We start from the raw sequence: 15148 nt of genomic DNA, 5'->3' as shown, positions 1-15148 counted from the left end.
CGAGGGATGTTCAATCGGATTCAAGTCTGGGCTCTGGCGTGACTACTCAAGAACATTCACAGAGTTGTCCTGAAGCCACTCCTTTGATATGTCGATTCCTTGTTTCACGCAAGTCAGCCCCAACACACCTCCATCTCCCCTCCGCAAAGACTTCCGGTGGGCAAACATAATTTAACACTTGCTCTTCCATTATTGTTACCTTATTGCTAACGATAATGGGTATGCTTTTATCCTATACAACAAGAGGCTGCTACTTCCAGCCTATGCATGGCTGTAACATTACGTTCTATTATCAGTATCTCATGGTGATGTTTACTAAATTCTTTAAGAAAATTATGATGGTTTATTATTGCAATTTGTTTTGGTTTTTTTACCATGTGGTTACTTCTGTATTAGTGTTACTGAGAACCAGCTAGGAACTAATAGATTACATTTGCACAAATTTGTAGTTGAACTTATTCCACATTGGGACACTGACGAAGCTACTTATCTCCCATGTGCCCAGGTGATATTTTCTTATTAAATAGCAGTAGTATGTTTTTTTTTCTAATAGTGTTGTGATAAGATGCAAAGACTCTTCCTTATCAGCGCATTTTGCTGAATAGGGTCAAAACGTGCTTAAGACTAAATTACTATATGGACTAAATATAACAAGTTACAAGAGGTTTGGGGTTTTGTATGAGTCTGACAGTTTTTTAAAGTATAAACCACTTGCATGGAAAAACCAACCTAGTTTGCCTTGGAAATGATTGCTGGAAATTATTTTTTTAAATCAGCGGAACGCACAAAATCCCGGACCTCGGTCAACTCGGCGGCTATTATATTTAGCCCTGTGTATTTTGAAGGTGCGCCATAAATTTGGAATTTTCCATTCTATTCAACATTCTTCCAGCTCACGGCTGATGCTTTACTTGTGGAAGAAATATCCTTTTATGGATAAAAAGCCAGCAAAACTATATTTATATTGAACCTTTTCATGAAACCTGTGTGTGAGAACTCAAGTTGATTAAAATTGTATGTCAATGCTGTGGTTTTACACTGGAAATAAAAAAAAAAGTGGTAACAATGTAAATTTCCCACTCAACCCATAAGTATCAAGCTGCAAAAAAATAGTTGTGCTTATACAGCAATTTGGCCAAAAGCCCCATGCTGCACCCCAGCAATTTATTGCACAATGCTGCAGATTAAGACTTCATGGGGGCACCAGGCTTTTGGATCAAAGAAACCAGCATGTTGCCTCCATTTTGAATCGTTTCTCTTATTTCTGTTTTTTTTCCAATCTGAATACTCACTCCCACACACTCAGAGTGGGACCACGAAAATATGTTCTTGGTCTTGTTACTTGTTTCCTTGCGCAGAATACGAACATATGTGACATTAAATAGATTTTTTTCTCAGTTCTATTTCTGTCCAGATCTATTTTTGAAGGCTTTGTTCAGGCTGTTCTTGAATAGAAATCAGAGCACCTTAGCACTGACATGTCAGAGCTGGTGGCTAGGTACAGTAAATGGTTCTGCTTTCTGGTTTTCTGTACAAACATGCTACCGTATTATAAAAGGATTCTGTAACATTCAATTTTATCACAGTTGTCATTTTTCTTTTTTCTTTCAACTACTCTTTAACATAAAGGTTACCCTCGTTGTCAGCTATTCTACTTATTGTTCTGCGGGGATTGTTCTAGGGACCATGTTTGTGAAAGTACAGTAGGCTTGGGTGGCACGCTACTGTTCTGCAATGGTTTTGTGCTTTAATATAAAGAATGATGTGCATTAGACACATTTATAGAAAATCACTTTCACTTATAGGCCCAGGTTCCAGTAAATTATCGCCAAGAACTTTTTTATTAATCCAAACTTTAAAAAAAAAAGAAAGCCATACTTACAGTTTGGACTAAAATGTAATTATGCCACTGTAAAAAAAAATGTGGTTAGACTGCATCTAGAATACGGAATACAATTCTAGGCCCCGCACTATAAAAAGGACACCATAGAACTGGAAAAGTCCAAAGAAGAGCAACAAAGATAATAAAGGAAATGGAGAATTTAAGCTACGAAGACAGATTGAACAAATTGGAATTGTTTACGCTAGAGAAGAGACGTTTAAGGGGAGACATGTTTAACATGTACAAATATATCAGGGGTCAATATAAGGAACTATCAGGTGCCCTTTTTTCTGTAAGAAAGGACTCTAGGACACGTTGGCATGAGTTTAGATTAGAGGAAGATTTCATTCCCTTAGAAGGAAAAAAATATTTCCGGTCAGGGCATTGACTCTCTTCCTGGAGAGGTGGTGTCGGTGGACACAATAAATACATTTAAAATAAGGTTGCAGGGGCAAACGTAGCATTTTCAGAAGGGGGTTTCCAGAGAGGGGCAGAGCAAAGCACGGAGATGGACACTTAGGTGACTCAGTATATGCCGGGTCAGTTAAAGTATTATAGATAGACCAAATGTATATAAATCAAAGGGGGAGAGTCCCAGCTTTTGGAATATACCCTCATAAAAACTCTAATGCTGTGTACACACGGTCCGATTTCCTTTCCGATGTTGACGATATAGTCAACATCGGATTGGCATCGGATCAACATCGGATGCAGATCGCAAGGGTTTTAACCCTTGCGATCCCGATCCGATCCCGATGCGCGTTCATGTATCGGAAGCCAGAAAGTCTTGGCTGCCTTGTCTATATAGTGCAGATCTGCACTATATAGTCAAGATAGGATGCAAATCGGATGTGCCTTAAGATCCTATCCACGATCCTATCTGATCAGATCGTGGATAGGATCTTAAGGCACATCTAACGTGTGTACACACCATAAGTCAGACAGAACGTAAAATATCTGACTAGGAAGAGCAATTAACAGGCTTGGATGGGGACCACTGCTTTGAAGTCAGATATCTCCGGTTCCCCAGGGCCAATTTTTAAAATTCTTGTACCCATGGAAAGAGGGGACTCTCAGCTTTTAGATTTTTGGGGATGGTTTATGGGTACTCAGAACCCCCCCTGCGTGCGCCACTGGGTTGTACAAACATCTATTGGCTAAAAACATTCAGGGGTACAAACGATAATCATAATCTGCCTTTAAAGATATCAGAATACACCAAGTTTATTAAGGGATGAAACTAATAGATCATACACTGTAACCAAGGTTGAAATCGATGTACGCAAGTCTTTATTCAACCTTAACTACTATGTAACTATGTAAGTACTTGGGAGCATGTACACTAGACAAAGGATGCTTGGAGTGATAACAATACAATATGAGCCTGAATCTCATTGAATAGGTCCCTGGTGTATTTGTGCTGGGGACCGATGGTGCGGCTCTGCGCATGCATATAGGCGTATATACGCACGTGCAGGGCCGCAGTGCGAATGCCTTTGGCGACTATAACTGTCACCGAGGCATTCGTACACAACGGTGTGGACAAGGGGCAAGTGCATGGGGACGCCCAGCGTTTCCTAAAAAAAGGTGGGTGCACTCAGAAAAACATTGGGCATCCCCATGTGAATGAATGCGTGCCAAAACCTGCACAGGGCAGGCGGCTGATGTCACAGACCCTGTTTCGGCCATCAAGTCAGCTCCGTCAGTGAACACATCCATTCACATGCTGATGTGGGCATTCGTTTGGCACCGGAGGGGTGGGCTTTGCGGCTAACTGAGTCACTGTGAATCAGGTCCTATATGGGAACATTGTAATAGGATAATAATGAAGAATGTGTGAAGTATCTTTTAACAATAGGATGCAGTGGAGTAGTACCTTAGGAGGCCAAATGCGAGTGCTAGCTAGATGCAGGGACAGCTTCCTATCTGAGACACGGAACGCACCCAGATCTATGCAATTTGAATGGGTGTTTTTGGGTGGTAACTGCGTGTGTGCGCATGGCTACCAGACTCGAGCTTTTTGCAGGCAGCGACTTCGTCTAACGAAGCAGTTACACTGACCCAGGTGGCCATGTCCAAAGTAAGACTCTACATGTCCATAGGGTTGGTTTCATCTATGATGGTGCGCACAACATCAGATTAGCACCACAGTTGGCAGGTGTCTCAGTAGTATGACCTTCAGCTACGGCATTAGCATAAAGATCAGTAATGGCTGCGGCAAAGGTCACAGTTGCTGCTGTAACAGCATACACCTCAGGCCATCATACGGAATAATGTATTTTACAAAGCCCAAACTCTGCTTCGGTTCCATTGGCCTTCACCGTTCAAGTGCAAGTTTACTACTATTCTGCTGAGGAGCAAACTGTATGTTTGCAACCACAATTGCAGCATTTGCAGAGCAGCAGAAGTAGGCAGAGGAGAATGGTTGGGCGGAGAGATAGCATGCCTTGCCAAGTACAGAGAGGGGGCATTAGTTCTACTAATTTGGCATTTTGTGGCTTGTGATTGCTCAAATGTAATGAAGGAGTAAAGATGACGCGTATTTATTCAATAGTAGTGTAGTAAGTACTTTATTTAGAACTAGCTGACTCGCCCGGCATTGCCCGGGAAAAAACTTGCGTGATTTTATTTCCAAAATTGCTGTAAAGTTTCATCTTATACTGTGCCAAAGACCTAAGATTGTAATTTGTTAAAGCCTCCACCATAATGTTAGAATGTGTTTGCATTGAGACACAATGAAAGCCATGAAATCAGGTCTGGTATTGTTGTTTAAAACACACCGCTCCTGACTTGATAGCTTGTGTGTGTTGATGAATTCCACAACTACTCCTGAGATTTAGCACCTATGACATACCCTCCAACATCTGAGGTCAGAAATCGGTATAAAATTAGAAAGGGGCGGGGCCATGGAAAAGGGTGCGTGGCCACACCTTCGTTTCTAGGGTTTGTAATTACAGGCGCTGAGTGCATGAAGACCAGGGTGGGCGTTACTTACCGCACCATAAGTAATGAAAAATTCACTGCTCCCTGTCACTTCCCTCATCGCTTTTGCCACAGAGTTGCTGCAGCCGTCTCTGACTTCTGGCGTCTCTACCAAACAGTGGGGCAGCCCCTGAGTGCGGGAGCATGTCTGTGGGCTGATGTCATGACGCGACGCACGCTACACGGACCACTAGAAATGAGTACAATGGGCCAAATTCTTCCCTACACCCGCCAGACCAATCCACCGATCCAGCCATTGCAAGCATCAACGGGTGCATTGATAATGTTTGGTCGATGGTCATGAGCGCTGCCTGTATTTGTTTGAATGTTATGAGTGCAAGAAGTTGACGAATAAGGCTGAGATGAAGATTTGCCTAGTTAAAGTGTACAATTTAATCAATAAATCGTGAAAAAAATCTAGGTGTACATAGAAATACAATCAAAAAATGAAAGTAGGATTAAAAATAAGTTCTGATTCAAATTGATAATTTTTTGGATGGGGTGGGTTTGCAAAACAAATCTATAGATGGGGGTGTGTGGATACTGTGGGCTTAATTGATGTTTGGCACACCTACAGGGGGTCCCCAATTGATGGGAATTTTTGAAAAAAAGGGGGGGTAGGGTCATTAAAAAGTGGCCCGAGGGGCGCCTGAGCAGAGCTGCTTTGCTTAAGCAGCAGTCTCTAGGTTTGGGAAGTCTAGCCCAAAAAAAAGACAGTGGAAAAGGGGGATTTGAGACTGCGCTTGCTAAATGATGTGCAACAGGTGTCTCTAAAATATTTAATTAAGATATTCACATATATTATCACATAAAATACAATAAGAAAAAAATTACAATATAAAAGAAAATGGTGGATACCACAAATAGATGGAGAGCAGGGATAGTCACCCACAGTCTGGTCGTGATATGTCCTGTGTCCGTTCCTATGACACCTCCAGGTAATTGTCCCGTATAGAATGAGGGTGGTGAAATGCTGGGAAAGAGGTAATCGGACCAGGGAGCTCCTGATGTTGGGGGTGCTCAAGCCCACCAGGTTGAGCACCCCCAACATCAGGAGCTCCCTGGTCCGATTACCTCATCGTTCCCAGCATTTCACCACCCTCATTCTATATGGGACAATTACCTGGAGGTGTCATAGGAACGGACACAGGACATATCACGACCAGACTGTGGGTGACTATCCCTGCTCTCCATCTATTTGTGGTATCCACCATTTTCTTTTATATTGTAATTTTTTTCTTATTGTATTTTATGTGATAATATATGTGAATATCTTAATTAAATATTTTAGAGACACCTGTTGCACATCATTTAGCAAGCGCAGTCTCAAATCCCCCTTTTCCACTGATGGGAATTTTTCACTACATTGTAACCAATTAAGCCCACAATATCCATAGCCCCTCACCTATAGATTTGTTTTGCAACCCACCGCCATCCAAACAATAATCATTTTGAATTAGAACTTATTTGTAATCCTACTTTTATTTCTTGATTGTATTTCTATGTACACCTATATTTTTTTCATGATTAATTGAGTAAATTGTACACTTTATTGTGCTAGCAATATATCGCCAGCAATCATATTGCTCAGTGTCTCCTTTTCATCAGCGATGAAAAGGAGACACTGCTAATGACACGGGGCGGAGGGAAGAGATGCGAAGTTCTCATGCTCACATGCAAATTCACATGTGAGAGTGATGTTTTTAAAATGCACATGCCGAGCATTTCAACAAAGTGTTCACCGGGCACACGCACCAAAGACTGTGTACGGGGGACATGGGAGGGCATGGGGCAGTGGGCCAGGGGATTCGCCCATGGGAACACCCAGCATTCCATGGGCATTCCAATGAAAATGCTGGGAGTTCCCATGGAAATCACCCTGTGACGCGGGTGCAGGGGGAGGGCAGCTAACATCCATTGTCCGCCCAGTTCCTGTCGAGTGTGCACGCAAATCTAAGTAACCTGAGAGTCACTTAGATATGCATGCACCTTCCACATCATTCGATGGTCGGCAACCATTGAATGGTGTGGGTGTTTCCCCATTTGGCAAATGGATGTTTTACCAAACAGGGAAGGGGGCGGACCTGCAAGTGGAGGGCGGAGTTTAGTCTACATGCAGCGATGCGAATTTCACAGTGTTACATGTGGACCAGAATAAGGTCCACAATGTGACTAGATTCTACAAAAGGGATCCAAAAATGTTTTTTTTTTATTTATTGTTTTTTTACTAAATGAGCAGTCAAGTGCAAAATTGCACAAAACCAGTGGTTCTCAACCTCGACCCCCAAGTTTTCCCAACAGGTCATTTTCAGGATTTCTTGAGCAAAACAAAACATGGCCTGCTGGTGGTACTTGAGAAATGGATTTGAGTATCCCTGCACTAAACAACTGCAACCAAACCCTTGTTTTTAATGTTTACCTTACTCTACACAAATGAATAGTAAGTGCTGATTGGTTGTTATGAAAACATGGAAAAAAAATTATTCCCATCTAACTGGCACTTCAGTAACTATTGGCTAACGTGTTAATTGCCTTTTGTCCCAGACTTTTACAAACAACATTTTTAATAGTTTGCAATGAATTGTAGTGTATCATTCTAAATACTTATGTTTATATAAATATGAAACTGGAGGGTTTTTTTTAAAATTGAATTTCTAAAAATGATGTCAATTAACATGTTTCGCTTTGGAAAATATCTATATGGTATAGCTATTTTATTCCCTTATTGTACTTTACAGGTTCTCAACCTCTTCTTGGCTCTTCTGCTAAGCTCGTTCAGCGCAGACAATTTATCCGCTCCAGATGATGACGGAGAAATGAACAATCTTCAGATCGCTTTTGCTAGAATTCAAAGGGGAATTTCCTTTGCTAAACAAGCTGTCTCAGATTTTTTCTGCAACTTATTCACCAAGCCCAAAAAAACTGGGGACACTTTTATAACAACTCTGTCTAGAAAGGACAGCAATATCAACAACATCAACATCAATCTGAACAACCACATGAACATAGCCGATACTGGGAAAGAAAAGGACGATTACAGGGAAGGGAATAACACCAATGGACGCATTTCTAAAAATGGTGACAAATATGTTGTTAGCGAGGGTGACGATTACTTGATCAACCCACGTCTCTCTGTCTGCGTTCCTATTGCTTTGGGGGAATCTGACGCAGAGTATCATGAAGATGATGAACAGAGTATTTTCACAGAAGCTGAAAATAGTAAAGAGGTAAGCCCTAATCTGTCACTCTTATCTCCCAGTCTGTGTTCTGTAATTATTTAGCTGAATTTTAAGTTCATCATAAATCAGCTACCAATACCTCAACCTGCTGATCGGAAATCCGACGGGGAATATAGAAAACAAAACATTAAAAATGCTCAGTTTCCCTGATCTCGACCTAACATAGTTTGAATTGGTGAATCAGGATTTTCCAACAGTCAGAATTTTTAATAGTCCTAATATTTGAATACCTATGGCTGTCCGACGCCGGCATCCCAAAAGAGGTCCGTTGAGTATACTTACCTGCCCCAATAACCCTCCCCACTAGTGTCTAACCCTAACCTTCCTACGCTGCAGCCTAAACCAAACCCACCTATCCCGTAGCCTAACCCTATGTCCCCCTCTAGACCTTAAACCTAACCCGCACCCCTTGGCCTAACGCTAACCCACCCCAATACTTATGTTGGGAATGCTGGCACTTGCATCCTCATTGATGTCTGCATTCCAGCCCCAATTTTTTGACCGTAAGTCAGGATATCGGCGTCTGTATTTTTACTGCCGGCATGTTGCCTGTATCCCCTGATTTCCAGATACATTTGTTAGGGGATCGGGACATTTCCCTGGGACTATGTAAAAGTCAGACCTAGAAAAGACCCCGGACAGCCGGACCGGACATCAAAATATGCAGCCCAGAGCTTGTAGTGTCCGGTCCGGGGGGTGTCCCGTCCTGGGGCTGTCTTGTCCGAGTGATGCCTGTGATAGCTTACACCAGGGACACGGGGAAGGGCAGATTACAGCCTCCCCATTTGGTCTGGACTGTTCTGGTTTTTGCTACATACCCGGACCATACAGGGAGGCTTTATTCTCCCCCTCCTTCTCTCCCTGGTGACAGCTGTCATGTGAAGCCCCCGGACAGGACACCCCCAGGACGGGACACCCCCCTGGACCAGACACAACAAGCTCCAAGACTGCAGATTTATATGTCCGGTCTGGCGGTCGGGGGTCTTGTCTGGGTCCGGTTTTTACCCATACCCCATTCCCCCAGAACACCTCTAGTTTAAAAATTGTAGTTTATTCAAATATCTCAAACATTTTTATTACAATTAAAAGCAGTAGCAGAAGACCCTGCCTATGCGATTTATATAATGAAGGCTTACAATAAGATGTTCTTGTAGATTGTAAGTATATTCATCTGATCAGATTCCAATTTTTCCTCTTCTTCAACAATCTACATATTACATAGAGAGTACCTTCCAAATCAAGAATTTCAGCATTGAAATATAACCTTGAGTGGGATAAAATGCTTTGATAGGAAATAACATGTGATCATGTGAGGAGATTCTTTTGTGACCTTGACCCTGAATATTTATGTGGCTATCAGGTGGACGATATAACTATGTTTCAGTATCCATCTCCCAGTGCATCCACTCATCTTGGAACAGGAGGCGAGCTGGTGCTTTCCAGATTTGTCTGTTTGAGGGTCTCTTGTGTTTCTTACAGCAGGTGGACTGTTTCATCAGTGATACATCCTGTCAGCTGCTTCACTTTGTGTAGCTAAAACAAACCAGTAAACATGCTTGAAAGGAGTTTTATTAGCTGCTTCATTAATACATGCAACTGTAGTTGTATTCTAAAATCCTGCAAACAGTTACCAAGGCTGTAATAGTTTTATAATACTATTTACCTACAGTGATACTAATACCGCTTTCACACTGCCAAAACATTTTAAAAACCGGTATTTTTAAACGGTATTTAAAACGGGTCTGAGCCTTCACGTTGCAGTAGATTACCGTTTTAAATACCGTTTAAGTACCATTCACATCAGTCAACCCGTTTAATCCCCTGAACACGTTTCAAGGCAGAATGCAGGGGACAGCCTATCACAGGTCTGTAATCTGTTGTTTTTACTAAATACCATTTCAGAGCCACTCTCACTGCATAAAAAACGGCTCTGAAACGTGTAGGACTCTGCTTTTTAAACGTTTTGAAATACTGGTTATCTTTAACCAGTAAATGAACTCTGGCACTTTTCCACTGCAGCCTTAACTGTTTTGAAGTGGGGAAAAAACGTCAATATACCGTTTAACAAGTGCGGTGTGAAAGGGGTATAAAAGAAGTGTCCCATATTCTTTTTTTTAGAAACCGTGTGTAAATAGAGAACATGCCTGCTAATAACTGGTCTATTTATTAAGGGGAAACACTCTAGGGCAGTATTTTTCAACCACTGTGCCGTGGAACACTAGTTTGCCTTCAGCTGTTCTCATGTGTGCCCCCAGATCTAGATATGCCCAAACCAGTTTACAGCCACCACCAGTTCAACTGTTATTTACTGGTCTCTTCTTTTCATATAAAGGGCCAATGTATTTTAGTTTTGTTACCTGTGGGGACCAGTGTGATTGTATATGTGGATCAATAGGTTTGTTTTTAGGGTACTCTTTACCTAGATGGGCGCCAGCGATTGAAATCGCGGTCGTCGGGGGTAAAAATCGCGGTCATCGCGGGTAAATCGGGATGCCCGCGATGACCGCGATTTTCCCATAGGGAACAATGTTAAAAAGGCTGATTGACCGCGATTTTACTGTTAAATGCCTCAATGGACCCGATTTGGCCATAAGAATCAATGTTAAATGGGCCACAGAGCCCAAATAGGCACAATTAACCCTTAAATGTCCCCCCCAATTTTTAACGCCACCCCACGATCCACGGCAACCCGAAGCGTGGCGAGCGCAGCGAGCCCGCGAGGGGCGGCGGTACGCGTCCTCCGACCTTTTCATGCCCTACTATCCACTAGGGCGTGGAGTGAGAATAGAATAGTGTGGCGAGCGCAGCGAGCCACCGAGCCCGAAGCGTGGCGAGCGCAGCGAGCCCCGCGAGGGGACGCGGATACCTTCACAGGTAGACGCGTCCCCTCGCGGGCTTCACAGGTGTCCGCGTCGCCACGGACACCTGTGAAGCCCGCGAGGGGACGCGTATAACTGTGAAGGTATCCGCGTCCCCTCGCGGGGCTCGCTGCGCTCGCCACGCTTCGGGCTCGGTGGCTCGCTGCGCTCGCCACACTATTCTATTCTCACTCCACGCCCTAGTGGATAGTAGGGCATGAAAAGGTCGGAGGACGCGTACCGCCGCCCCTCGCGGGCTCGCTGCGCTCGCCACGCTTCGGGTTGGCGTGGATCGTGGGGTGGCGTTAAAAATTTGGGGGGACATTTAAGGGTTAATTGTGATTATTTGGGCTCTGTGGCCCATTTAACATTGATTCCTATGGCCAAATCGGGTCCATTGAGGCATTTTACAGTAAAATCATGTCCATCGGGCCTTTTAACATTGATTCCTATGGCAAATCGTGAGCATCGCGTCGCGGGCATCGCGGGTACATTTATGGCCGGCCGCGACGCGACCGACACGATTTCCATGTTTAACATGGGTTTCAATGGGAAATCGCGGGCATCGCGTCGGTCGCGTCGCGGCCAGACATAAATGTACCCGCGATGCCCGCGACGGGCGCCCAACTAAGTAAAGAGTACCGTTTTTTCCTGTGGGGGCCTATGTGTTTTGCCCTGTGGGGATCTCATGGTGTGCCTTGGCAATTTTAAAATATTATTTAGTGTGCTGCAAGGAAAAAAGGGTGAAATTCACTGCTATAGGGTGTATATTTATTTTTTGAAGTAATGCTTTTAAATTAATTTATGGCATCAGACTCTCTCATGTCTCTATATATTCCATAGCCCACACATGCCGCTTTTTGGCATCAGAGGCCCCTCATGACCCTTCTAGCGCTAAATAATCTAGCAAGGGTAAGTGCAGTATGTGTAGTGTTTTTATAATGCCCCACAACATATACCCATTTACCATTGTTTCTCATGACCCCCATCTACATCTCACACTGTGCTACACTTCCTCCATTATTGTGGTCCCCTCTTCCTCCATCCACAAGACAAGTGTTCCCATATCCCATTCCACATACTTCACTCTCTGCTCCCATCCCACATTCCTCACTTTGTGCTCCCTTTCCCATCTCCCATATCTCACTCTGGGGTAGATGTGTGAAGCAGTGATAAGGGAGGAGAAGTGAGCCAGAGGAGAAGTGGCCCATGGCAACCAATCAGCTGCTCTGTATAATTTTATATTATGCAAATTATATATGTTACTTCAGTGCTGATTGGTTGCCATGAGCCACTTCTCCTCTGGCTCACTCCTCCCTTATCACTGCTTCATATATATATACCCCTCTGTGATCCCCGTCCATATTACACATCCCTACTCTTGAAACCCCCCTTCTCCAGGTACATTTGACTTACCTTTTTATTAAAGCAATCCCACCCCTTCTCGTAACTCAATACTTTTCTCTTCTCTGTTACTAGTACGTATCTTTTACAGTTCTCCAATCAACCCCTCACCGCTTCCTCTTAGTGCGTACACTGTAACGGGCAATGCCCTGTTGCATTTGGTTCTTCCCTCACAATAGCCATGTCATTAGTGTCCTGCTTCCTTGTCTCCTTTTCCCCTTCTACAGCACTGACAGTAGGGAGCCCGAATGGCTTTACAGTAAGTCTGTGATCACTGCTGTCCATTATAGCCGCAGCTTTTCTTAGTTAAATAGACACGAAGAACACTTCCTAAATAAATACACTCCTTTGCTTCAATTAGATTTTGTGGGATGACCTCATAATGTCTCTAACTAAAATAGATTTTGCAAAGGTGTAGTGACCTTTGTGAAAGTGGAAATGTGGCATTAAGTGCTAGAGGAAATGAAGACATGTTTTAGACGAACATCACTCTTTGTCACCTACGTGATCTTTTTTTTAGTAGATTACCTGTAATGTGCTGTAGAGTTCTTTCATCACACCTGCCTGGCAGCGTCCTTGCAGCAGATCATGTTTCTCCATTCCAACACTTTGCTATCTGCTCCATTAGAGACATTGCTGCGGGATGTGAGTGCAGTGCTGAAGTCTTTTGTCAGTGTTGAGAGGTCCCCTTCCATCACCTACTTGTTTGTGCCACTCACTCCGCACATCCCATAATGACTTCATCTCGCCAATATTTTCTGTAGGACCTGAGCATGTGCTTTTGTGTTTTATTAGAACCATCTGCATGTTCTATTTGGTCTACCACTGAAGTAGAACATCATTTTTTTTAATATAGATCCACAACAATATTATTATTATAAGAAATCACCCAGATTTTCTGTCAGGCTGGAATATTGGAAAATTCTAAATCTGCCTAAATCTAAAAAATGCCCTGCTACAGACTGCCCCTGATCGCTCGCAGGCTGGCTTTAGCTGCGTATGCCCAGTAAAGCAGAAGCTTTAACATTAAAATAAAGCAAGTACAATTGAGCTTTCTCTAATCTGAAATTCCAAAATTCAAAATGCTACGAAATCTGACAAACTTTGTTTCATGCATAAATAAATAAAACATATTGCATAACATTACTTTCAGGCTATGTGCACAAATCAGTGGTTCTTGTAAATCACTACAAAACTATGAGTCAGGCACATAAATCTAGAGTGTTGTCATACAGACAGCTCCCAAGCACACACAGGCCCTTATTCAGATCTGATCGCAGTACAAATTTGTTCTCAAAATGGACGAAACCATGTGCACTGCAGGTGGGGCAGATGTAACCTGTGCAGAGAGAGTTAAATTTGGGAGGGGTGTGTTGAAACTTAAATCTAAATTACAGTGTAAAATTAATGCAGCCAGTATTTACCCAGCACAGAAATAAAATAACTCACACAAATCTAACTCCCTCTGCATATATTACATCTACCCCACCTGCAGTGCACATGGCTTTGCCCATTTTGAGAACAAATATGTACTGTGATCAGATCTGAATAAGGGCTATACTGTATGCCCCACACTATATACACACACATGTCATACACATTACTGCCCCATAGCAGCTGCACCCCCTGCACCCTCGGTAGTTCCGCCATTGCATCTGCCCCACCTGCAGTACACATGGTTTTGTCAATTTTGAGAACAAATTTGTCTGAATTAGGCCCATAATACTGTACAAAAACAATGAAATACAGAAAAGATTTTCTGTATACATACAAAGAGGATAGATAAACTAAAGAAACAATTAAGAAACCTTAACTCTGTTTTTGAAGGATTCTAGAGTGGTGGCCTCTTAAACTGTGCAGAGAAATTAGTTTTTCAAGTTATTTTTTCGCCACGCAGCTGGCACTGGGCCGGTGAGTATTGTTAAATTGGTGTGCAGTGTGTGGTCCGCCCTGGACTCAGTCATACACTTTGCACCCATTTAAATGCGCCAGTGTGATTAAGTATTAGCCCATCATCCAGGACAATGGCAAGATTCCATACCTGTAACACAATACTGTCAGATGGTTCATTGCTGCATGTCTATTTGCGCTGAATGCTGAAATAATGCTTTCTTATAACAATCATTTTCTATTTATTTTTGCCCATTGCTGTCCTTGGCTGAAAATATCTTTCACCAGACTGATGATACATGTAAAAAGGTATGTCCAGCATGTGTTTATATATGCACACTACACACCTGTGTTGTGTGGACCACGCCCCGAGCCTGCACACGTTGACAAAAATCTCGATTAACGATTTTCTGTAATTTGTACATGAAGTTGAATAAGGCCCAATAACTGCTTTGTGTCCGCAACTGAATTAGGCCCAATATGCAGATGGATGTTTTTTGGGGGGGGGCAATATCTTGTGGAAACACTGTCCAGTGTTTCAACGCTGTGTCACTGTCAGAGACTGTGTTTAAAGACACAGGGTCAGATTCTCTAAGCTTCAAAAGTGATAAAATGGAGAATGATAAACAGCCAGCCAATCAGCTCCTGCCTGTCATGCAACACTGACTGTGTTTGAAAAATATCAGACAGGAGCTGATTGGCTGGCTGTTTATCACTCTCCATTTTATCACTTTTGAAGCTTAGAGAATCTGGCCCACTGTTACACTGGCACCAATGGCCATGGTGAATTGGACATGCTTCACCTGTTATCTTAAACAATGTGACACAGCATACATGGGGCAGATGTATTAAGCCTTAACAAGAGATAAATGCTAGGGTGATAAAGAGAGACA

At 42.9% G+C, this 15148-nt stretch overlaps 1 protein-coding gene across 7 annotated transcripts in view; it reads left to right on the top strand.

Moving 5' to 3' along the window:
* The window catches only part of LOC146081108 (sodium channel protein type 5 subunit alpha-like), a 388187-nt gene that overhangs the window by 286768 nt on the left and 86271 nt on the right, over window positions 1-15148 (top strand). For 6 of the 7 annotated variants that reach the window (XM_083189076.1, XM_083189080.1, XM_083189078.1 and 3 more), the window contains exons 17-19: window positions 7603-8091; window positions 11805-11873; window positions 14544-14564. In XM_083189076.1, the coding sequence (XP_083045202.1) occupies window positions 7603-8091; window positions 11805-11873; window positions 14544-14564 (579 nt within the window). The remainder of the gene's footprint in view (window positions 1-7602; window positions 8092-11804; window positions 11874-14543; window positions 14565-15148) is intronic. The other variant, XM_083189079.1, reaches the window with a different exon arrangement.

Source organism: Crinia signifera, chromosome 5 (genome assembly GCF_055691185.1).
Source record: "Crinia signifera chromosome 5, ASM5569118v1, whole genome shotgun sequence".
In the NCBI taxonomy this organism is placed as follows: Eukaryota; Metazoa; Chordata; class Amphibia; order Anura; family Myobatrachidae; genus Crinia; species Crinia signifera.
This window is presented reverse-complemented; position numbering and strand designations above follow the sequence as displayed.